At 35.5% G+C, this 26,181-nt stretch overlaps 1 protein-coding gene across 1 annotated transcript; it reads left to right on the plus strand.

The window, feature by feature from the left end:
• Window positions 1-1,018: 1,018 nt before the first annotated feature.
• LOC137837460 (chlorophyll a-b binding protein, chloroplastic-like) lies at window positions 1,019-2,075 on the plus strand. The gene has a single exon (XM_068646445.1). It carries the CDS (start codon window positions 1,168-1,170, stop codon window positions 1,960-1,962), a length of 795 nt encoding a protein of 264 aa, XP_068502546.1. The 5' UTR covers window positions 1,019-1,167; the 3' UTR covers window positions 1,963-2,075.
• The last annotated feature ends 24,106 nt before the right edge of the window (window positions 2,076-26,181 follow it).

A 26,181-nucleotide genomic window follows, 5' to 3' on the forward strand; every position in this document is an offset into this window, starting at 1 on the left:
TTATTTTAATTTGATCTAGATAAAAAAAAATTAAAAAGAAAGTAAACAATACTAAAAATAGTATCATAATTAATTGTGTCTAAGATTGAAATATATAATAAAAAGTAAAAAAATTAAGGATAATAAAAAAATTATTTAAATATAAGAAATGATAAGAAAAGAAAATTAAATAAACTACAAGTTAAAAGCTAGGTAAAGTAATTTTTAATTTTTAATTAGAAGCTCATAAAAAAAGTTATTTTGAAATTTTTATCAAACAATTTTGTGTCACTCATACTAATTTCTTTATATGCATGCTATTTAAATAAGCTAATAGCTAACTTATTAGTCTTACTGAACATATTGTATCTAAAAAGTAGAAATTTAATTATTTAATATATTAGATATTTATATATTAAATGTTATGTTTTAAAATTTACGTGGCTAAATTATCCTGTCTAATATACTATTATAAGAATGATCATGTTTAATGCATTGTTTATAATTATGAACCTATGTGAACATATCTAAATATGATCAAGGAGTCTTCTTTTAAATAGTCATAAATTGTACTTTATTAATTAGATTATCTGATATATATATATATATATATATTATTTTATAATCATACTCATAAATTAGATATAATAAAGTACAAGATATGAATTTAAATTTAGATTAAATTTTAAAATATATAAAAGTATGAAAAACTTAATTTAAGTGGAAATATTAAAGATGTTATTTACAAATAAATCATAAATTAAAATAATCTCAACTGATCTAATTGGATGAGCCCATACATTGCATGCAGATGTATGAAAATCTTAGAATTACTAAGTCACAGGAATTTATGTGGATATGAAATGGCGACATTATTAATGCATGAATATATTGGACGTAGCCTATCCAAAATCATAAGTGGCAACTTTTTATTGGATAGGATTTGCTTGAGTGATATTTTATAAGATACTTCATCTGTGTTGTGAACGGATGAAAACAAAGGGTTAGAAATCGACAAGTGGACAAAATGGATACACCAAACCAATAGAAAATGAGGTATAGATCTCGTAAAGATAAAAACCCATTGATGTTGAAGTTATATAATAGGAATACATGCATTAACAAAACTCATTCATTCACTTACAAACCTTTTAATTCTTTTATTTATTCTGCAATACAAACACCACAATGGCTGCTTCCACAATGGCTCTCTCTTCACCGTCACTGGCAGGCCAAGCCATCAAGCTTTCCCCTGCCACCCCCGACATCTCTGGTGGAAGGATTTCCATGAGGAAGACAGCCTCCAAGTCGGTTTCTTCTGGAAGCCCATGGTACGGCCCAGATCGCGTCAAGTACTTGGGCCCATTCTCCGGTGAGGCCCCTTCCTACCTCACTGGCCAATTCCCAGGTGACTACGGCTGGGACACTGCTGGCCTTTCTGCTGACCCAGAGACTTTTGCCAAAAACCGTGAACTGGAAGTCATTCACTCCAGATGGGCTATGTTGGGAGCTTTGGGTTGTGTGTTCCCAGAACTCTTGGCCCGCAACGGTGTGAAGTTCGGAGAGGCCGTGTGGTTCAAGGCTGGGTCTCAGATATTCAGTGAGGGTGGGCTTGACTACTTGGGCAACCCAAGCTTAGTCCATGCACAGAGCATCCTTGCCATCTGGGCCACACAGGTGATCTTGATGGGTGCAGTGGAGGGTTATCGCATTGCTGGTGGGCCTTTGGGTGAGGTGACTGACCCAATCTACCCGGGTGGGAGCTTCGACCCATTGGGCCTTGCTGATGACCCAGAGGCCTTTGCTGAGTTGAAGGTTAAAGAGTTGAAGAATGGGAGATTGGCCATGTTCTCCATGTTTGGTTTCTTCGTTCAAGCCATTGTCACTGGAAAGGGACCTTTGGAAAACCTTGCAGATCACCTTGCTGACCCAGTCAACAACAATGCCTGGGCCTATGCCACCAACTTTGTTCCTGGAAAGTGATAAAAAAGAAACAACAGAGAAAGAACAAGAAAAAAAAACTTGTGAATTTTATTTTATTTGTAGAGTGATTGTGAATTATATTATTTATATTACACGCCTCTCTATTTAGTCCATTTGGATGTCCAAAATTTGATTGTTTGAGTACTTTATTAACCAAACTAACTAAAACTCAAATCACAAATCTTAAACATATATAGCGTGTGTTAGGTTATAAAATCTAAAATCTCTTTTCAAACTTTCTAATCCTTATTTTAAATTTAATTTATAAAATACACCTTCCCATTTGTTTGTTCGGAGTGAAAAGACAAGAAAGTTAGTGAAAATTGGTTATTTGAAAAAAAAAAGATATAAAAAAAATGGTGAAACTTAACTAAACTTCCATGCATTTTTTATGTAACACTTTTGTTTGCCAACACTATTTACAGATTATCCAACTTCATTTTATGACTGACAATTTTTCCAACTTCACTTTCTCGTTAATAGCAAATTATTTTAAAAATATATTAATAATAAAATATAAATAGTAATATTTATATTATTAAAAGTTGATTTTTGCTCACAACACCATTTTTTACCTTAGACAACGCCTTAAAAACGTTGTCTAAAGTAGGAAAAATGTTGTCCTAACTTTAGGCAATGTTTTTTCAGACGTGGAATATGCAGTCGTGGACTTAGGTTTAGGCAACACTTTTTTGCAGTCGTTGCCTTATACTGGTAGAATAGACAACGTTTTATAGAAAAAATTTAGGCAACGCTTTTTCTAATAATGTTTAAGCAACGCATTTTTAGTGTTGTCTATTGTTTAGACAACGTTGTTTTTAAATGTTGTCAATTGTAAAGGCAACGCTTATTTACATGTTGTCAGTCTTTTTAGGCAACAATTATTTACATGTTCTTTGTCTTTTAGGCAACACATTTTCGATGTTTCATATTGATGGAATAGGCAATGCATTTTCAATGTTGTACGTTGATCAAATGGGCAACGGTTTAGGTAACGCTTATTTACTTGTCTGTCTTTTTAGACAATATTTGTGTATATGTTGTAAGTAATTTTTAACAACACTTTTTCAACATGAAAATTATGAAATACATCTTAATTTATAAAATGATGCAATATGCAACATTTTCAAATTGCTTTAAAATGTAATTCCATTGTATACCAAAATATTTCAAATGTGCAAGTTGCATTTTCCATTGTATATCAAAATAGTAGAAGTTGTAATCATTACAACTAATTAGAGTTAGGGAATCTCTCAAAATTTCTACATTTCTTCAATCATAAAATATCTTTCTTGATAGGTACATGCTTTCATCCGATTGATTTACTTTGGTGGACTTGCAGAAGCTTTCATGGATTGCTCATGGAAGGCTCTCACATGGAGATCACGGTTGCCTTGGAGGTGTAGGTCAAGTATGAAGGTGAGTGGTTCGGCCATCTCACTTGGAAGATGAAGGTTGAAGACTAAACTTGCCTATCCTAGAGAGGAAGTAGACAAGAGTGAAGAATTGGCACAAAAATTTGGCAGCAATTTCACTCTATGATAAATCGTTGTTTTACATGAGGTAGGCTCCTCCTTTTATAACAATAGAGGACCGGTCAAATGGAATTTAAATGCAAGTGAAATAGCTTTGGTATGTCCGCCTAATGCATCTTGGCACATGGAGCACATGAAGCATATTTAACATGTGTTGAAAAGCTTTTTAGCACATGTTTCATATAGATCATGTGGAGGTAGTCGTGCAACACATTTAACACATGGAACATGTGTTAATTGTGTACTCTTTTACCTTGCTTAAATCGGCCCAGGTGAATTTAGAGGTTTTAGAAACTCTAAATTAACTTAGGTTGATTTTATGTGCCAAAATTAAATTCTAAGAAAAATTACAATAATTTCCTATTTTAATTTTGATAGAAATTAAATTCTACTCTACACTAAGCTTATGACATTTTGAACATATAGAGGAACGTTTCTCTATCATCAGTAGCAGTGTTCCAATCCTCTTGAATTCTTCTAGCCATAACTCTTGTAGTTGGCCCGAATCTTCTATGTTTTGGGTTTGAGCTTAAGCTTGAACTTGTATTCGGGCTTGGTCTAGTATGAGTATTATCTTGATGTCCATCCTGAAACAATTAAACAAAATGTAATTTTTAAAAAAAAATATTATCAAGTTTATTAATAAAATAAGATAAATAGAATGCAAATTATATGTCTATTCCTGGTCCAAATAAGGATCATGAGTGGAAGTAGATGAACCTGGAGCAACTACACTATTTTCTTTCCTTAAAACTCGTGACATCATATGTTCTATATCCCCCTCATTCAAATTTGCGTTTTGTTGCTTAAGCACGAATTTCATAATTGCTTTTAAACCCTCAACCTTTTGAGTTAAGGAGTTCACTTCAATAGCATACCCTTTATGGATAGCGACAATTTCTTGATTCCTTTTTAATACTGATGGTGTCACAGTCCTTCCATAGCAACGAACTCGACCAGACCTTTCTTTTCCAAACATTGATTCAAATGTTTTTTCCATAGTTTCACTTGATGTGTTTTGCATAGGACCTTCAAGCATAGACTGAAATATATGTACATATATCGTAGTTAATGATTATCCCGACCGGTCCTCGGGGATTTACTCAGAGGCTGACCTCAAACATCGTGCACCGGTATTTGGTAATGGGAGGGGGTCACGCGAAGTAGGTCCCAGACACATACCCGGGAGTCGGTCAGTCTTTGAGGCTGCTATCCTAAGACCGATGTTGGAGATCGATATCGGACCTCACCAGTAGAGGGAGAAGATCGGGCATCGGCCATCAGGATGGAGTGAAAGGCCCCGTAAGGTGGGCCCTAGAATTTCATTAAGATAAACAGTTAAAGACAAGAGATGTATGGGCAGCCTAAGGCACGAGGGATCCATGCATGTGGGATGTATGACACATGAAGGCGCAACATCATGGATAATCCTAGGAGGCGTAAGGGCCCAGTAGAATTAGGGTTTCCAGGAAAGTTGCATGCATGACACGTGGATACTTAGGGCACCCACGAAACAGATGGCGCTGGATATTAGGTGCACCAAGTTGGGACCTAGGCGGCCACTCGGATTATTCGTTGCACTCTAGTTAAAGGAAGTTCATGTGCTAGATACGCTAAGATAACACGATAGCGGCACAGGGACACTTCCCAGGGAACCCTAAACAGTGGTAACAGAACAAAGGTAAACCCTAGTTTCAATTTATATAAAGGGTGTTAAGAACCCTAGTAAGGTACGCAACTTTTGAGACTAAAGTTATTTTATACACTTGATGTTCCTTGCCTTAATACTGACTTGAGCGTCAGAGTGCAAATGACCGCTAGGGCGCCCCTTTTGTCTTTGCAGGTGAGAAGTTTCTTGACGAAGAAGATACAATTTTCAAGCAAGGATAGAAGGGCCAGAGCAACCGTTGGAGTCAACTGGGGAAACGAGTCAACCGGACGGAACATTTGGCGCCCACCGTGGGGCCCGTTAAAACAAGGTCCCACTTACAATTACGTAAGGAGTCTCAGCTAACAAAATGAGGAGTGCGAGACGAGCGGCCGCTAGATCTGAGGGGAGGGAACCCCCCAAAGGGTCCTGGATACGATGCGCGCTCTTCAAGCTGAGGTAGCGGCTTCTCGAACAGACAACGCAAAGTTGCGCAGAGCCAATGAGGAATTACGAAGGGGTTTGCAACATGTGGGGGAGCGTGCAGCGGACGAACGTGCGCCACCAATGCCACTTAGGGCACGTTCTATGTCGTTCTCGCGCGCAATCATGAATGTCGTATTACCAACAACGTCTCTAGGTCCAAAGGTCTCCTTCACAGGAGTAGAAGACCCGAAGGCCCACCTTAATCCTTCAAGGAGTTAATGGCTATCCCTATTATAGCGGCAAGGTTGAAGGTACCAGCAAATTCTGATAGAAAGATGGGGCCCAATAAGAACGCTTGGTGTGAATTCCATCAGGCGAATGGCCACCATATACGAAATTGTATGGCCTTGGCACATCAACTAGACGAGTTAGTAAAGAGCGGATTCCTGAAGGATTACTTACAAGAAGAGACAAACGATTAAACATTAGTGGCAGCAGAAGCAGATAAGGGGCACGAGGTACCTATTCACGGAGAGGTAAACACCATCTCAGGAGGTTTTCCAAGAAAGGAGTGCGCCCCCCAGGAAGTAGTGGAGTCACGACGGACAGATTCCTCTCGATGTCGACCTCATCTTATTATGGTAGCACGTTGGATAAGTCTGCCGTAGTAAATTAGTGCTTTAGTGGAAATGATTGGGTCTTGATTTGTGGAAGATCTTGATGCGATCGGTGAATTTATAAGCCGCAAAATTTCTTTTGTAAATCTTGTTAACTTGGTATACGGTTCAATCATTGTAGCAAATGAGATTTGCGACTTCCACATTAACAATCGATAGACATTGTCATCAGTTAATATCTGAACAACATCATACCTAATTTGATTTTATTCTGTTAGTTGAGGCTGACGGTAGTACAACTTCTTCAATGTTATTTGATTGGGAAGTCCCAAAGTGATGCACATTTTTTTTTATTTCAAATGAGATAAGGTACATTTGTGTGGGATGTAGAACAATTTAGAATATAGACATTTAAAGTGAAATCATTCATTAGGTTCGTTATTCGACCATATATAAACACAACATCAAGATCAAAATTGAAAAAAATTTCGTGTCTATGATATAAATTTGGTTATTTAAAGATGGATTTGCACGTTATGGAAAGAAGGAAGATTTTGTATGTTTCGTCAAGAAGATTTTTAGTTGAATGTTTGAGTGTGGTGAATGGTTGAATTTGTAGATGAGGAATGATTGAGATACAAATACACATGGTTTTCGTGACATTTAAAATGAACAATGTATATTAGATCAACTATTTTTATGGGTTTGAGTGTGAGCACATTAAACAATAAAGTGATGTTAGAACATTGGTGTCGATCAGATTCCTAACACGTGGAACATATTTTTGAGTTGTTTATGCTGATGAAAACATATTATCGACGAATGATGTAACAATGCATATTATAGTGTTGCATGCGCTAATGAAAAGCCATTTATTGAGGACTAATGCGACGATGAACATTGTTGATTATTGTGCCTTGACGAAAAGCCATTTATGGAGGTATTGATAATTGGTGTTGATGGAGAACCATCCAAACATATTCAAACACCACACTAGGGCTAAGAGAAGAGACATAGTAGAAGATATTTTCTCTCTTAAACCTTGTAAAAACTTTAAATAGTAGAATAGGGTTTCCAGTTTTTGGCCTTGTATTCTAGGCCAAATATATAGTAGGAGTAACCTTAACCCTATGAGTCTAAAAGGCCCATTGAGAGATTCTAGAAACCTTAACTTGTTTTACAAGCTAGGGTTTGAAGAAGCTTGAGCGGCAAGGCACAAAACCCTAACTCTAACTTGTCAGGTAGCTTCCATGGCATGCTACTCCTCTCCTTTTCTCCTATAAATTTTGCATTCATCCTCTTGTAAATTCATACTTATTTTAGTAATGAAACTCTAGCTAAATTTAGAACCATTCATTCTCTTGTCTCAACTCTCTCTTTGCTAGAGTTCAAGTGAACCTGGGCTAGAAGAAACCGAGAAGTAAGACTCTACTTTCTCAAACTTCTACTCCAATCCTTCCTTCATTCAAATACACTTCCGCTAGCCTCATTTCATTCCAATCGGCTTGAAAATGCATGGAGCATCAAGAACTCAATCGAGGGGTATCAGAGCAAGCTCACAGTCCAACTAAGTGTTCTTAGCTTGTTCTACAATTTTTCATCGTTTAATTTTGCATTTCCATGTTTAATTATTATTTACATGTTTTCTTCAACTTTTACCCATTAAAATTAGGAATTGATCATTTTAATCAGTTAAAACATGTTTCCTTCTTGAATTGTCCAAAACACTAACGCATAGGTCAAATTCTACATGCATTGTACATTTTGAATTTTTTTAATCTTTTAAGTGATTTCAATCGGTGAAAGTTGCTTAGATTCGGTTCATTTTTCATTTCATAATCTGACCTAGTCATGTCAAAGTAATTTGATTCAATTCATTTCATAAATTCATGTGTTTAGCTTGAGTTCATTGCTTGTTTGATGAAATGCCACATAGAAGCATGTTAGGTGTTTGATAAAATGTTTCTCAATTTTTTTATTTTGTATAAGTTGTTGTGTGCTTTTTCAGATTTATGTCTTGAGTTATTGACTTCTTTTTAGCTTCATAACAAGTCTCATATTACACAAACTCTATTATCTCTTGAAGTTTTGTTCCAATTCATTGAGCTCTTTAGGTTTCCTTTTCCTGAAACTATGGATAACAATTGCTTTGGATTGGAATATTACTTCAAAATAATTTATGTTGAATTTTGATGGGAAATTTTAAACCTAGGCATTTCAAGATTTTTAAAACATTGTCTTATAAAGGCACATCTTAATTCCAAACAAAAAAATTGTAAAACTTAGATGCTTAGTGTTGATGAGTTGTAGCGTGGTGAGCGATTTGACTCTCCATTATTGATTTGTTTAAACTAATTCAATGAATGTTTTGATATGAAGTTTGTACCACTTCATTCCTTATTTTTTTATGCATTTGTGGTTAAATTTTGGGACCAAAATTTGTCCTAGAAAAATTTACACAATTTTTGGAAGTATGATTGCCAAAGTTGTGTTTAGTGCTAAAATATTGTGATCAAAGTTACCTTTTTTCTTGTGGTCTCCAATTTATTTCTTGTCATTTCAATGACTGTTTTGTCTCAAATATTTTTTTCCTCGGTTCAAAAATTGTGATAAAAATTTTGTGATTAAATTCGGCTTCCAAAAATTTACCCAATTTTTACAAGCCAATTTCAGAACTCTTAAGAATAATTTTTTGGTTTACTTAATCTATTTATAGTTTTTGGTTGGTGTACTGGAAAAGAGTGCTCGGGACCTCGGTTCAAGCATTTTGGTAGAGTCAGCTCAGCTTTTGGGCCAACATGGGCCCAGAGGGTGGGCCATGCGCTCGGTTCAAACGCTGGTAAGACAACTCAAAAAGATAGTTAAAATAGAAGGAATTTTTTGTTTCTTTATAACACATACTTTAAATGTAAAATAAAAACCGTTGAGAATAATGTTGTTAGCACCCGAGAATAATGGTGCACGAGTAAATATAATATTTTCATGTTGTTAGCACTCGAAGACAAGAGGTTCACGTGAATAGGTGGTTTTTTTGTTATGTTCTCATTAGTAGAAGTTATTGAAGGGAAATCTATAAAAGGGGCTTGAGACCCCCGGTAAAGGTACACTGTTTCTAAATACGTAAGACTGAAACTGATTACTTATTTTGTATGCTCTCACTGACTTGATCGTCGGAGTGTGATCAACAGGTAGAGACCCCCTTTTCCTAGCGGAGAGTTGTTCTAGTACACCAAGAGGAGACAGATTAGAAGAGGATCTCTCCATCCAGTCCAACTAAGGTCAACCGGCAAGAACATTTGGCGCCCACCATGGGGCCCGATAAAACTTGATCTCATCCACACTTGTGATTGAGCCTCTTGACGTGATGAGAAACACAAGACAAATCTTGTAGGGATATGAAGAAAGCGATGCCCCCGTCTTACAACAACTCATGGGTGCCATGAATGCCCTCCAAGAGGCAAACGAGGAGCACATAAAAAAGCAAGAGCGAATCCAAGAAAAAGACAAGGCCGAGCAAGAGAGGCTACGAGCGGAAGCTTGAGTTGAGCAAAAGCTTTTGCAGGATCATCTGATGGCAGAAATCCAGGCCTTCCGGATAGCCATGGGGGAGCACGCACAAACCAATAAGGAGTTGTGCAAAACAAATGAGGAATTACGCAAGAGTCTGCACCAATGTGCCTGACGTTCAACTAGGGAACGATCTCTAAACTTTCTAGCGAGAGATAATCCCAAGCCATTCTTGCAGGAAATCATGGATAAGTCTGTGCTAACTCATTACATTACACCTAAAATTGCCTTTTTCACAAGAATAGAGGATCTTGAAAATCATCTTAGGGCATTTAACGCTAAGATGATTATCTTTGGAGGAACCAATGTAATCCGAGATGTTCATGGGCACTTTTACAGGGACAACCCCACAATGGTTCAGTAAGATCCCAGATGGTCAGATCAACTCTTTCTCTCAGTTCTTCAGGATGTTTTAAGAACAGTTCTTAGTCAACAATGTCAAACCCTCGAGGTTGTATGACCTTTTTGACGTGAGGTAAAGGGAGGGAGAGTTTTTAAAAGATTATCTGAATAGTTTCTACGCGGTTACGGTAAGACTTCAAAAACATGATGAATATATGATGATCATCGCTTTTGAGCAAGGGATCGCAGCGGGACCATTCAATTATTTGTTAATTAGGAATCTAGCGGAGACCTTTTCCGAGGTACGTGAGAGAGCTCAGGAAGAAATCGTGCTCAGGAAGAACGATAGCTCGCACTCAAGGCAACCTAGGTCTAAGGAGAGCAACCGAAGGCCCCTGTGGGTCAACAAAACCTCTGCCGAGAAGAGAACACACTTGAGGTATGTACCATACGTAGGCAGGAAAGATGAGCCCAAAATGAAGGCCAGAGAAGAGTTAATAGCTCGACCCAAGTTTCAAGTATCCTATAAAGAACTCTTGAGCATGCTAGGGGTAGCAAACAAGCTAAAGTTTCCCCAAAAGATGGATCAGAACTTGGGATCGCGGAGAGATGCCTGGTGCGAGTTCCACAAAGCATTTGAGCACAACATTGAATGATGCATAGCCTTCTGAAGGAAGGTTTCCTGAAGGAGTATCTCGAGGATAACCAAGAAGAGCCAAAAGGAGAGATTGTTGTCGGGGATCAAGCACATGAGACACCAGTCCATGGAGAGCAAAACACCACCTTGGGAGGATTTTCCGAAGGAGGAAGCTCTGCCTCCAAACGTAAAAGATATGCATGAGCAGCGATGTGCTTGGATATAAGGAGACCTGATCACTCTAGATCCCACTCTTTGCTTCACGCGTTGCGACCTGGAAGTCATGGTTCCTCGTGAGGATGACCTGGTGGTGATATATGTAGTCACTGTAAGAAGGAAGGTGCATAGAGTCTTAATCAATCAAGGGAGCTCGACTGACATAATGTTCTGGGAACATTCACCAATTTGCAGTTGTCCCCCGACCAGTTACAGCCAATAACCAGGTGTATTCTATTCCTTTCTTTCTTGATCAATGTAATTCTGTGTGATTTGGTGTTGTGCAGTTTCATAGGTTGTTTTGAAAATTGTGTTGTTTGCCAAAGGTGGTGTGTTTTCTTGAAGGGTTCAAGATCACCACTTTGGTGTGTTGTTTGTAATCAAGGTTTGATTACTTAGTGAATTCTCAGTGGTTTCTGAGGACTGGATGTAGCTCTTGGTAAAGAGTGAACCAGTATAAATATTATGTGTTAAGCTCTCTATCCTTACTCTTTTAAAACTGCTTTAGCTTTGATTTTATAAATTGCTGGTATAAACAACCGGTTGTTTCGCAAAAACAACAGGTTGATTTTCTACAATCAAACTAAAAACAATTTTCTAATTCGCTGAACTGATTTCTAATTGATTGATTCTTCATTGTCTTTCAATCTACCTTCAATATTTGCGAAAATCTTTCATAAACAATTCCCCCTTATTCTCTTGTTTAAGGTCTATATTTCTAACAGGATAAGAGCTAGAGTAAGAATTTTCTTTCCGACTTGACTCTTTTCTCAAATTTTGTTGTTCAAACTTTATACAAAGTTAGACCAAGTCATTCAGATCCCTGTAGGGGAAATTTTTACTTTATCTCTGATCTCAAGACTTAGACTACTCAAAAACCTAGAGATAGTGGTGGTTTTTTCCTTCCTAATGGATGCTTTCATCATGTATAGCTCCATTTTTTTGCCTATACTCCTCTACACTCGTGTTCTTTTGTTGGAGTCTTTGGATTTTGTCCATCAACTCCCTATTGTAGTAAGAAGGAATATGGTGACGTCTCAAGACTCCCCTAAGGTTATTCCAATAAGTAATGAGAGGGTCCTTATGGAGACGTCTCTCTCTTTGTAGGGTTGTCCACCAATACATAGCATTTGATTGAAAACTTGAGGTTGCTAAGGGTACTTTCCTTTCCTCACTAACATGATGGTAATCCAAAAGTTGTTCTACTTTCATTTCTCGATATAAATAGACTTCAACATTTTCCTTCCCATAAAAATACAGTAAGTCGACTCTAGTTGTAGTTTTTGGGTTTTCATTGATTCTAAGACTCTCTTCCTCAGCATGAGAATCACTAGACCTATAACTAGATGGATGAGACTGTTTATTTTTTTTTTCTAACATATTCATCTCTTTATTTAAAAAATGTTAACTTTTCAAGAATTGCAAGATGAGAATCCCTTTCTTTCTTTTCTTCAATAATTTGATTCTCATGTTGTGATTGTCTTACTTAAGTGATTGGAGATCTCTAGCCATTTGTTTCAAAATAGAATTTGTAGAGCTCAAATCACTTTCACTAAGATGATAAGTATGTTTAGACACATTTAAAGCTTGTGTTAAGAACAATTCCCAAAGAGAAAAATAGGCTCAATGCACTAGGTAGTTTCCTAGGAAAGGGAGGTGGACCACTAGGATCGCTTAAGTAAGAAGTCTTTATTAGAATTGATGGCTTAAACAAGAGGGGAGGGGGGGGGGTGAATTGTTTCTAAAAGATTTTCGCAATTACTTTACTTTAGAATGAATCTTTAACAATCAACTCAGATAAGCATTCCAGAAATTCAATCAAACAGACTAACAGAAACAGATATCAGAATTTCAATCGGTTAAAACACGATTTAATCGGTTGTTTATGGCAGCGAAAATATCAAACAGTTAAAGAGTTTGAGAGAGAGAGATATATATACACACAAGGTTTATATTGGTTCATTCAATTCCTGAGCTACATCCAATCCTCAGTCAAACCACTGAGTATTCCACTAAGTAACCAAACACAGATTACAAACACCCACAAATGGGTGATCTTGAAACTACAAGACCTACTCACCCTTTTTGCACACATCACACACCTCAAGCCAGAATCACACTGACTTTACAGGATTTTACAAACACGTTTACAGAAAGTAATTTGAACAATTACAAGAAACTTGTTAGAATATATGGCTTTAAACTAGAGGGGGGTGAATTGTTTAAAGAGGGTTTTTATAAACTTTTAAGCCTTGAATGAAAATACTTCAAGAAAACCTTGATTAAGAAATCAGTTTTTCAAAACATAAAGCAAAAGCACAACACTGGAAAAATAATCTGTTGTTTTACCGAAACAATCGGTTGTTTATACTAGTTATCAAATAACAAAACTGAATTTAAAGAGATAGGGATAGAGAGATTGTACACAGATGTTTATACTGGTTCACTCCAAACCCAGAGCTACATCCAATCTTCTCAGAAACCCTGAGGAAATCCACTAAGCAACCACAACTTAATCACTTACACAACAACCAAGAGAATGACCTTGAACACCTCAGGAAACACACTCTCCTTGGCCAACACACCAACACCAAGATTGCTGATCTTGATCCCCTCAAGAACACACAGCCAATCTCAGCAAACACAGAAACGAAACTTGTTTTTCAGAGTACAAGGATTACACTTGTTACAGAAGATAATCTGAAATCAATACAAGCAGAATCCTATTCCACAATCTTTGATCAATCACAAACTTTCAGCAATCTCAGCTCTTTTAAAAACTCAAAAACTCTTAGCAAAAACTTGTCAAAGATTAATTCTCAAATCTGTTTTTTTGAATTTATTCAAAGATGTAGTTTGTTATCAAATCTTAACAAACTCTTAAATTGCATTAAAAGATTGGTCAAAGCATTTAATGACTGGAGCGTAAGCAGTTAAATCATTTAAAGCTCAGTCAAAGATAAAACAGTTTTTCTGTTATGGTCCCAAAACAAACAATTGGTTGTTTGCTCGAATCAATCGGTTGTTTTGGTTCTTAACTGTTCAACCATTTGAAAAACAGTTTTCAATCTTTTTCTCAAAACACCTAAGTACAAACAATCGGTTGTTTCGACAAAACAATCGGTTGTTTTAACTTAGTTTGAAAACATTTTATCTTCACAAAGATTGAGATGTTTTATGCTTTAGATTCGATCAAGGGGTGGATTACAAAACGCAAACTACCCCAGAACTATACTAAACCAGCATAGCAACAACAAGCACAGCCAAGGCTTCAACATCCTTCAAAGGGTTTGGATTCTTCAAAGCTTGAACACCACTTGGTTCAACAAAACTAAGACAGGGTAGAAAACACCTAGAATAACAGTAAACCAGAAGCCCTATGATCAGTTCTTGAATCACAGCAAAGCTCAAAAGCAATCTTGCTAAACTTGAAAAACCCCTTTTCACAAACAGATTGTAATCTCTCTTTTTGATCTCAAATCAGAGTGTAAAACTTCTATATTTCTCTCGTATGAAACATTTGAAAGAAGGCTATATTTATAACCTTTGAAAGGCTACCGTTTAAAGAAGATTTGAACAACTTAATCAGTTAAAACAGGTTTTCAAAATAATGTTATGAAAACTTACTTTTAATCGGTTGAAACCACGGTATAACCGGTTGAATGGTTTCAGCAGTTACACAACTGATTCAAAAAGCAGTTTCAAAACTCCTTTGCCAGCTCAGTGACAAACAACCGATTGTCTCGAAACTTTAATCGGTTGTTTTTCCCTTTGCATGGAAAAAACACTTAGTTCTTTAAAACAGATTGAAACAAACTTTCTGTTGGAATCAAGACTGATCTTACAAAGATTCTAAACCCCATAACTAAACCCAAACCTAAACCACAACACAGTTTCAGGTTCCATGAGGATTTGATACATCAAAGCTTCCCATCTTCAATAGTCTTTCCTAACTAGATACTATCCTAACACACTTCACAAAATTTTCTCTAAGCAAATTCTTAGAAACACAACCAAGATGAAAACACTATATAAATCAAAAAATGAAAAGAAATAAATCAATTAAAATTGTTAAGTCTAGAAAGCTTTTATACTAGACGATTTCCTATGTGAGGCTTCTTGACACCTTGGATCTTTAAGACACACTCACCGAACTAAGGCTTAAAATTTAATCCACTAAGAAAAATTTTAAAGAAAATACAACTCAAAGAAATACAATGAAATTAAGTCAACAAATTTTAATGCACTAAAATATTTCTGATACTATGCACCCCAAAATTTGCTCCTCTTGCTTTTGTTTGTGGTATTTTTAGGTTGTTTCTCTCTTGCTTCACCTCTTTAGGATATTCAACCTAATTGATTATTGGCCTTTGCTTCTCCAATGATTTAGTTTTGGACCAATTTTCAACTCCACTAATCACCAAAGATATTCGGCTACTCTAATTTAGAGGTCAAAAAAATTTAAAGCATCAAAAGCTCAATTTAAAACGAGGACTACTTCAAAAGGAGTTTATGACATACATTACTCAAATGATTAGACAATAAAATTGACAAACAAGAAATTAAGGTTCACAAAGAAAAGCTAGCACAAAAATTGAATCCTAAAGAAAGGGTTTAGAATAGATGAATAAACCCAAAAAGCACTACAGAATTTAGTAAGATATTTTCACGAGCTTGCTGGATTTATGTTGAAATTTATATTTAGATTCAACCTTTGAAATTTTTATTACCGAAACTTTAGTGAATTAACTAAATATTGAAGCAGGAATTTTACAAAATCAGTGCTCCAATTAATTGCAATAAATTGTTCAAACTCGCTGCTCAATTCAAATTTCTAAAAACAACTCTTTTGCACTTTGTTCATTTTTTTTTTTCATTTTGTTTTCTCTTTTGAATTTTGATGTAATTATTTAAAAAAAAAAATTCTCAACACAACAAAGTACTCAATACCATAATTTCATAATTTTTTATCAAAAACTCAAATTATGATAAATATTTTCATCCATCAATGAATTATGGAAAACAGATGAATCCTTATTGAATTCAAAAATAGATTTCACAACTCAAGATATAATAAATTGATGAAACCGGAACTTGTTTGGAACTAACTGTTAGGTTTGATGGCTACAACAACAATGGGGGGGGGAATGCTTTTGATTAAAATGAAGCTCTAACAAACAACTCAGAAAACCAATTCAATAGTCAAATAGAAACTGAAATCAGAAAATCAATCAGTTAAAATTGCAATTTAACCAGTTGTTTATGACAGCAGAAAATACAAACTGTTTAATGAAAGATGAGATAAAGAGAATCACACATAGAGATTATACTGGTTCACTCAATCATAGAGCTACATCCAGTCCTCATTCAAAACACTAAGTATCCATTAAGTAATCAATCACATATTACACAAACACCACACACAAATAGGTGACTTTAAATCCCACAAAGCCTACTCACCCTTTGTGCACACAACAACCACCTCAAGACAATATCCCACTGACTTTATAGGATTTTACACAGTTATACAGAATATCATATGAACAATTACAAGAACTTGAACATTATTAGAAAACCCCTGGTAAAACACAATACACCACCTATAGATCAGTTCTTTTAACCGCAACAAAGCACAAAGCAATCTTGCTAAAAACTTGGTAGAAACCTTTTCACAAATAGTTTTGTAATCTCTCAAATCAATCTCAACTCAGACTATCAAAAGATTTTTCTTTCATCAATCATTAAACGTTTGAATCAAAAACATATTTATAATACTTGAAATGCTAACGTTGAAGCAAATCTAAACAACCAAATCAGTTAAAACAAATTTTCAAAAAGTTGTTACAAGGACATACATTTAATCGGTTAAAACCACGATTTAACCGGTTGAATGCTCTTGTCAGTTATAAAACAGTTTCAAAACCTTCTTTCCCAGCTAAGTTACAAACAACCGATTATTTCGAAACTTTAATCGGTTGTTTTCCCTTTGCATGGAAAAACTTTTTAGTCTTTACACTAATTGAAATGAGCTTTGTCTAAGATTCAAAACTGATCTTAAAAAGATTCTAAACCCCAAACCAAAACCTAAACCTAAAACATCACACAGCTTCAGGTTTAATTTGGATTTGACACATCAAAGCTTCCCATCTTCAACAATCTCCCCCTATTTGATGGAGACAAATCCCTGGGATGCTTTTAGAAATGTTATTTGTTTAGAATATGTTGAATCCTGTAAACACGGAACAAAAACATAACAGTCTAGTCCAAACAGATATGCACTTTATATCAGTTTTCAAAACTAGCAAAATCTGCGTAAGAACAATCGGTTATAATACAAAGATAACCGGTTGAAATTCTGCTGAAAACTAGAAATAAAAACTAAACAACAAGCCAGATACAACAGATAATGCAGTTTATAAAAGCAAGTAATAAAGCAACCAATATTAAGACCATTACAATCTCCCAATACTTCTCCCCCTATTAGTCTCATCAAATAGACAAATGGTAGGATTAAAAACAACATAAAAGAAATTTAAAACTTTTTAAGCTAAAACGAAGGGTTATCCTCCCTTTGAAATTGCAGTTCCAGAATCTGCCTCTGAACTTCTTCAATCTGTTCATCCAGAGTAGAGAACCTTGTGTCCATGTTTGTAAACCTTGATTCGCACATCTCATAAAGGTTCCTTTGATTGTCAGCAAAGGTGTCCATTCTATTAAGCATTTGCATTTCAAAGGATGACATGCTTGGCATCTTTTCCTCCATGTTGATGTCATGATGCATTTCTTCTTGAGTTCCAACAGCAGGATCATCTTGCATTGCTACCTCTTGAGTTTCATCTCCTTCATTGGTTCCACTTGGGTTAGCATAATCACCATCTTTGCTTACCCATCTTCCATCAATCTTAGTAAACCCCATCTTGCTTAGCGATCCACTATTGATTTCACTGGAGGGCTTGATAACTTTTGCTAGCTCTCCTTCTATATCCACTTCAAAATAAAGAAGGAACTTAGAAATCAAAATAGCATAAGGATAATGAAAGTCACATAACCTCATGGCTTTTTGCATATGCTCTTTGATAGTGTAAATCCAGCTGATCTTCACTTTATTCATGATGCAGTAGATCATGAGAAGATCTTCTTCAGAAAGAGTTGAATGGTTGCTCCCCCTAGGTGTGAGAATCCATGAAACTATGAAGACCACAAGCCTTTCATCAAGCTTCAACCCTCCAACAGAAAAATTCCTCACTTTGGAGTGGGGATTCTTGAGACAACTTTTGTAAAACTGGATTTTGTTGAAATCTTCCACAACTCCAAGGTTTCCTTATTAATTCTTAGTCCATAAGACTTCAGCCCGGTCACAGCAGACCATACCTCACTTGTAATAACCATATCTACACCTTTGACATGAGAAACAAATGAGTCACCATCAAAACTAAGGTTAGTGTAGAATACCTTTACAAGATCAGGATAAATGTTACCTGTGAGTTCCAGAAATCTTTTCAACTTTTTTTCTTTGAGGACACTCGTTACAGAATCTAACTTCTGTTGTTTCATCCAAGTGAAGGAAACAACTTTTGGAGTATTCACATTCTTTCTACTAGTTTCTAGTAGGTACTTGTTGATGACATTGGTATCTCCTACAAACCAACCTTCAGGCTTTCCAGAGCTTTTGACGCCCCTGGACTTTATTCTTTTTGCAAATGGAGGAGATCTAGCCATTGCTTGAATCAAAAATAGTTTCTACAACGAGAACTTTTGAAGAAAGATACAAATAACAGTTCTAGTTTAACCGGTTATTTTTTAGTGGAAACAACAGCTAAATGCATTGGGTTTTATAGTAGAGAATCCCTGGTCAAAGCTGATTGTATTTAACATAAAAACGAATCAAATTTGAACAATAAAGTTGACATGGTCAATCAAATCAGAAAGTACAGATTCACATGTGATATTTGTCCAAGCATTTAAGACATATTTGATTTTCAAGATAGGTAGAGATCTGATCTATTAAAAGCTAATATACCAGAGTTAAATTGTATTCAAACATCAATTAAAGCTAGTTTGACCATACACATCACTAGGTTTGACAGAATCACAAATCTCAAAATTAAAAATAAAAAACAGATTCATCCAGAGCTTATCTGACAGAAATAATCGGTTGTTTTGAGGAAACAATCGGTTAAATCTTTGTTCTGAAAAAAAAATTGTTTTAAGCCAGAACCACATGTTGCATGTAATTATTAGATTTTCACATAACTGCAAGTTATAAAACATATGGAGAGAAGATGGAGCACATAGAGATCATTCATAGAAACATAGAGAAGCATATTGAAATGAATTTTGTACATTGATAGCTCTTAACAAAGTATGAGAGTTTAATCCTTAGATTACTGATTTTCTAATTACAGAAGTTCAAGGAAACCAGCACAAGACTCTGATATGTTGACAAGTACAGAACATCCAGTCCTTACTGAACCTTTCGAAAGAAATCAAAAATCTGCAAAACAGACCTTTGTCAAATCTTAAGATTTGACCCCTTGAAGAATTTGGGACCTTCAGTGTTAAATTTATCTTTTGTATTGACAATACATCTTGGAATCCACTTATAGATGCCTTTAGGTACAAGACATTTACGAAACCTGGAATACCTGACAGAATGACCTTTCTTCATGCAATAGAAGCATGTAACAACCGGTTTAAACGATTTTTTAACCGATTGTTTTTCTGGAAAATTTGAAAAAGATTTTGCAATTTTTTTCTCTTTGCTTTGAGGATAAAATCCCAAACTTGCTTTTCCAAAAACACATTTTTGTGAGGCTAAAACATCTTCAAAGTTGGACTTTCCAATTGTAAGCTTGTCCAAGGTTTTCAAAAGATAGCAAATCTTCTTTTCAAGAAGTTCACAATTTTCACAACTCATTTTCTCACAACTGCAAGAAGAATTCTTGTAGATTAAATCCAGATGTTCTAAATCTTCATTGGTTTTGTACAGCTCTTTCTCAAGATCCTTAACTTTATTTTCTAACCAGTTATTTAATCCTTTCAACTGGTTGAGAGAAAGGGCCAATCAGTTGGCTTCATCATGAGTTTCATAAAAAACATTAAGCAATTGATCATAGGTGGTACCTTTACTAATTGAAGTAGAATCCACACTACTTGTTATTGATGCTACAAGAAAAAGATTAGCTTCCTTATCATCTGAAGAGCTTAAGGATGAGACATCATTGTCATCCCATGCTATATAAGCTTTCTTTGCTTTTCCCTTTTTCTCCCTTTTGAAGCCTCCCTTTTCTTTGACTTCATTATTTAGGCATTCAGACTTAATATGTCCCTGTTCACCACAACCATAACAGGTATACTTATTAAAATTGAATTCACTAGGTTTCTTTGAATCATACCTTTTAGAAGCTTGTTTCTTTCTCAAGAATTTGCTGAATTTTCTTGATAACAAACTTATGTTCTCCTCTTCACTTTCACTGGAAACATGTTGTTTGCTAGCTTTGAGTGTTATGCTCTTGTTATGCCTTGAACAACAAGCCTTTGAATCTCAATTTCATGCTCTCTTAGTTTGTCGAAAAGAGATGCCACAGTCATTGAGGTGAGATCCTTTGATTCTGAAATGGCAGTAACCTTTGGTTGCCATGTTCTATTAAGACACTTTAGTACCTTGATGTTGAGTTCCTCTTCATCAAACTTCTTACCAAGACTCATAAGGTGATTCACAATGTGAGAGAACCTCTTTTTCACATCACATATTGATTCTCCATTCTGCATTCTGAAGAGTTCATACTCTTAGATCAGAGCATGCTTCCTAGCTCTCTTTACATCATTTGTGCCTTCATGTGTGACCTCCAAGATGTCCCACATTTCTTTATCTGAGCTACATTGTGAAACCATGAAAAACTCATCACAACTTAGAGAAGATGTTATAATATTTTTAGCTATCCAATCAAACTTAGCTTTCTTACATTCTGCCTCTGTTCATTCAGATGAAGGTTTATCAACTAAAACATCATCTTTCTTAACTTGAGGTACAAAAGGACCATTTTCAATTGACTCCCAAAGGCCTTTGTCAGTTGAATGTATAAAAATATTCATTATAACTTTCCAAAATTGGTAATTAACTCCACAAAACAAAGGTGGCCTATTTATTGAGGCTCATTTCTCAAAGGGCATTTTATCAGCCATCAAAAGATTTTCAACCACCAGAAATCAAAAACTTGAGTAACTTTCAAGAACCTTGCTCTTGATGCCAATTGTTAGGTTTGATGGATACAACAAGAGGGGGTGAATTGTTTTCAAACTATTTTCACAAATGCTTTTGTTTAAAATGAAGCTCTAACAAACAACTCAGAAAAGCAGTTCAGAAAACCAATTCAATAGTCAAACAGAAACAGGAATCAAAAAATCAATCGGTTAATATTGTGATTTAACCAGTTGTTTATGACAGCAGAAAATACAAACAGTTTAATGAAATATGAGATAAAGAGAATCACACACAGAGATTATACTGGTTCACTCAATCACAAAGCTACATCCAGTCCTCAGTCAAACCACTAGGTATCCACTAAGCAATCAATCACAGATTACACAAACACTACACACAAAGAGGTGACTTTGAATCCCACAAAGCCTACTCACCCTCTTTGCACACAACAACCTCCTCAAGCCAGAATCCCACTGACTTTACAGGATTTTACACAGTTATACAGAATATCATATGAACAATTACAAGAACTTGAACAGGATTAGAAAACACCTGGTAAAAAGAATACACCAGCACCCTATAGATCAGTTCTTTTAATCGCAGCAAAGCACAAAGCAATCTTGCTAAAAACTTGGTAGAAACCTTTTCACAAACAGTAATGTAATCTCTCAAATCAATCTCAACTCATAGTAGCAAAAGCTTTTTGTTTCATCAATCATTAAACGTTTGAATCAAAAACATATTTATAATACTTGAAATGCTAACGTTGAAGCAAATCTAAACAACCAAATTAGTTAAAACATATTTTCAAAAATTTGTTACAAGGACGTACATTTAATCGGTTAAAACCACGATTTAACCGGTTGAATGCTCTTGTCAGTTATAAAACAGTTTCAAAACCTTCTTTGCTAGCTAAGTTACAAACAACCGATTATTTCGAAACTTTAATCGGTTGTTTTTCCCTTTGCATGGAAAAACACTTTAATCTTTAAACTAATTAAAATGAGCTTTGTTTGAGATTCAAAACTGATCTTACAAACATTCTAAACCCCAAACCAAAACCTAAACCTAAAACATCACACAACTTCAGGCTTCATTTGGATTTGACACATCAAAGCTTCCCATCTTCAACACTAACAACAAGTATAGAACTCAATTATTAAAAATTAAAATGTACTAAAGCTCAAATTCAAATTATAGGTAATACTCAAATTAAAACAAACAACCAAAGCAATTAAAATAGGTACTACACGGATCTGATAACAATTTTGGAAGCACATGACTAGACATTACTTAAACTTGAATTCAAAATTAAAATGATTCAAATTAAAACAACTTGCACCAATTAAAATTGAAATAAGACTCAAGCAAATAGAAAAGCACACACAATTTACTCAATGGAAGCCTAAAAAATTTCATATGTATGGTTCAAGAATACAACACATTTGAATAGAAAAAAATTGAAAAACAACACCATAAAAGCGATAAGGAAAATGAATTGAAACAATTCAAGACACTCAAGGACATCAATGAAACAACACGAAAACAAGAAAAAGAATTTAGAAAAAAAAGATATTTATCTCTTGATGAACCAAAGACCTAGATACGAAATGATAACATCCTCTTTATCCCACTACGAGAAAAAAAGGTATTAGCTACTAAAGAAAAGTGACGGTCTCATAATAGATGTTTAGGGTAGTGTCGGACAAAGAAATGGTACACCTACACTAATAATTATAAATATAAATATTGAATGTAGGTTCAGCCTACGCTACCATTTTTTTGAAATTATAAAAAAGAATAAAATAATAAAAATAAAAATTAGCTTCCAAAAATGGACACAAGCTAGGGAGGAAACAGATTAAAAAAAATTGGGAGGCTTAGCGGACGCAAAGAAATTTTATTTATTTATGCTAGCATGGGTCTGGGTAACCCAATGTTAAGGTGGAAAGAAACGTAATGGGCCCACATATATAAAAAAAAAAAACTTTGTGTACGATGAAATTTTTTTCTCACACCCACAATCCCTAAGGTGCATCTTCCTTCTTCTCTGCTCGTCCCCTCTCAACTTTTGGAAACCCTAACATAAACCTTTGTGTGCATGTTTGAATCAGTAAGAGATTGAAGGTAAAAGGAAGACGCTCTTGGTGTAGAGGCGGAGGCTTCGCCTTTCTTGGTGAAGAAGAAGTTGCACGACTAGGTTCCAGTCTCCCACCTTCGCTTTTCACTTTAGATATCTCCTAAATCTGTGATAACTTATGATCCTCAAATTTCCGGTATTTATCTCCACATTGATATCTCCAAGAATAATTTTATCTTCATTGTGTTGCCATTGATGATCATGATTGGTATAAAATACACATGGAACTTTGTTATGTTGTTTACGTATTGAACATTCTGGAATATTAGATAGGCTCTAAGGAACTGGCTAGTGGGTGGTCAACAATTATGGTAAGAAACCCGAAGAAGATTCCCAATGGACATGAACTTAACCAAGTGGTTAAGTAAGTGTGAAGGTTCACTTCTAAGGGGTAAAGAGAAAATACAAATATGGTGATTATGATGATGAAGGTGCGAAAATAAAGGACGTGAAAAGAAGCGTAAGATGATAAAGAAAGCCAAACATAAATGAATAAAAGTATGGAAGAATGGCATGAGGAAAAGGAAAGAAAAACAAAATGATAAAGATATTAAGAGATGCTTATGGAATAAGGAATCTCGCCACTTGGAGGGGGAGGAGACTCCAAGATGAGTGGTAGGTGTTGTGCACTCAAGATAAAACCCAAAGATAATAGGAGACTCAACTTACTAAACATTCAAGCAGAGTTTCTTTTTTATTCAATTTCAATTGTAAAAATACATGAGTTAAGTCACCCTTTATATAGGAGACAGTGACTTGGGGAGCAAAAGTGAGAGGGGTAGGGGTGTCATTTGTGAGAAACTTTTAAGAAGGTAGGTCAAAGAAACCCTAAACCTAGGTACACATGTCATGCAAAGTGGGTTTGGCACAAGCCCAACTTACTAAGCACACCCTACTCAAATTACTAAGCACACCCTACTCTAGATTATTCTTCTATTTGGACCCGCAAGGTGAGCCCAATTTATTTATATAAACTTGTCTTTTAAAAAGATCAAAAGAAAGAACATCTGATGCTCTGGCCTATGTCTAGCTCTTCTTCTACTGAGCGCTTCCTGAAGTTTGGTGGGGTCTTGTCTTGGATGTTGAGATGATTGACTTAATTGTAAAGTGTTTGTTGTGTCCTTAGTCATCTGTTTGTCGAGATGGTTTTTATCAAGTGAAGCCTAACCTAGTTGTCAGGTTCAAAGATCAATGTTTTGCGCCTCTAATTGGCATGTTGCGCATACTTGCCTACCTTCCTTTCGATTTGGCGCTTGATGTGTTGGTGCAAGTGTTTAATAAATTATCCTTTTTCAAAACCATAATTGCACAAAACCTCATCAAGTACAGGAATAGGATGTAGGTCAAGGGGTGTGGGGGCATTAAACCCATACACAACCTCAAAAGGGGTGTAAGAAGTAGTAGAGTTAAATACTCGATTATAAGAAAACTCAATATGAGGAAGTAATTCCTCCCACACCCTAGGGTTACCAGAAATAAGGCATTTTAACATTTGGGCCAAAGTTCTATTTACTACTTTTGTTTGACCGTCAGTTTAGGGATGGTAAGTAGTAGAAAACAAAAGTTTAGTGCCAAGTTTTCACCATAATATCTTCCATAAGTGATTCAAGAACTTAGAGTCTCTGTCAGATACTATACTTCTAGGAAGCCCATGCAATCGAATAACTTCCTTAAAGAAGAGATTTTCAATATCACAAGCATCATCTACTTTGTGGCATGGAATAAAATGGGTCATTTTGGAAAAACGATCCACTACCACAAAGATAGAATCCATACCCTTAGATGTCTTGGGAAGAACTAAAATCAAGTCCATAGAAATGTCTACCCAAGGCATCTTTGAGATGGGAATAGGGATATATAAACCATGGGATTGCACCCTAGACTTAGCCTTCCTACATGCTATGCACTTATCATAAAAGTTGTGTACAGATTTGTGCATGTGGGGCCAAAAGAAATGTTCATTCAAAGTATCTAAGGTTTTTGCCACCCTTAAGTGTCCCACTAAACTACCCTCATATGCCTCCTTTACAAGAGATTGTCTCAAAGACCCTTAGGGCACACAAAGTCTTTTCCCTTTAAAGAGAAAGTCATCATGTATGAAAATGTCTATGTGAGCTCCCTTTGAACACTCTTGAAAGATGAGAGAAAAGTCAAGGTCATCTTTGTAAATTTCCTTGATGTGATCAAACCCCAAGTATTGAGTGTCCAAGACATTAAGCAAGGTATGTCTTCTAGAAAGAGCATACGCCACCACATTAGACTTGCCTTGCTTATGTTTGATCACATAGGGAAATATCTCAATAAATCTACCCATTTGGCATGTCTCTTGTTAAGTTTGCTTTGGCTTTTCAAATATTTAAGAGATTCATGATCACTATGTATCACAAACTCTTTTGGAAAAAGGTAGTGTTGCCAATTTTGCAAAGCCCTAACAAGAGCATAAAGCTCTTTATCATAGGTGGAGTAATTGAGATGACTCCCTTTAAGTTTCTCACTAAAATAAGCTATGTTAGAGGCATCACACTCAATCTCAAATGTTTAAGAAAAGTTGGGGAATGCTAAAATGGGTGCCTTGGTTAATTTTGTTAGAATTGAAAGCCTTAAACAAGAAGGGGGTGAATTGTTTATAAACTATTTTTCGCAAACTTTGAAGGTATAATAAAAGTCAAAGAAGAATCACAACCAAAGGAATGAAAGAACACAAGTTATAAAACAGTTTTAGTTGAATTCCATAAATTCAACTGGTTGTTTATTCGATTCAACCGGTTGTTTTTATCAGCAGAGTATAAAAACAACTAAAAACATATATAAAAGAGTTAAGGGAGAGAAAGAATCACACAAGAAGTTTTATATTGGTTCACCCTTATACCAAGAGCTACATCTAGTT

The sequence above is a fragment of the Phaseolus vulgaris genome, chromosome 4 (assembly GCF_000499845.2).
Source record: "Phaseolus vulgaris cultivar G19833 chromosome 4, P. vulgaris v2.0, whole genome shotgun sequence".
Taxonomy (NCBI): Eukaryota; Viridiplantae; Streptophyta; class Magnoliopsida; order Fabales; family Fabaceae; genus Phaseolus; species Phaseolus vulgaris.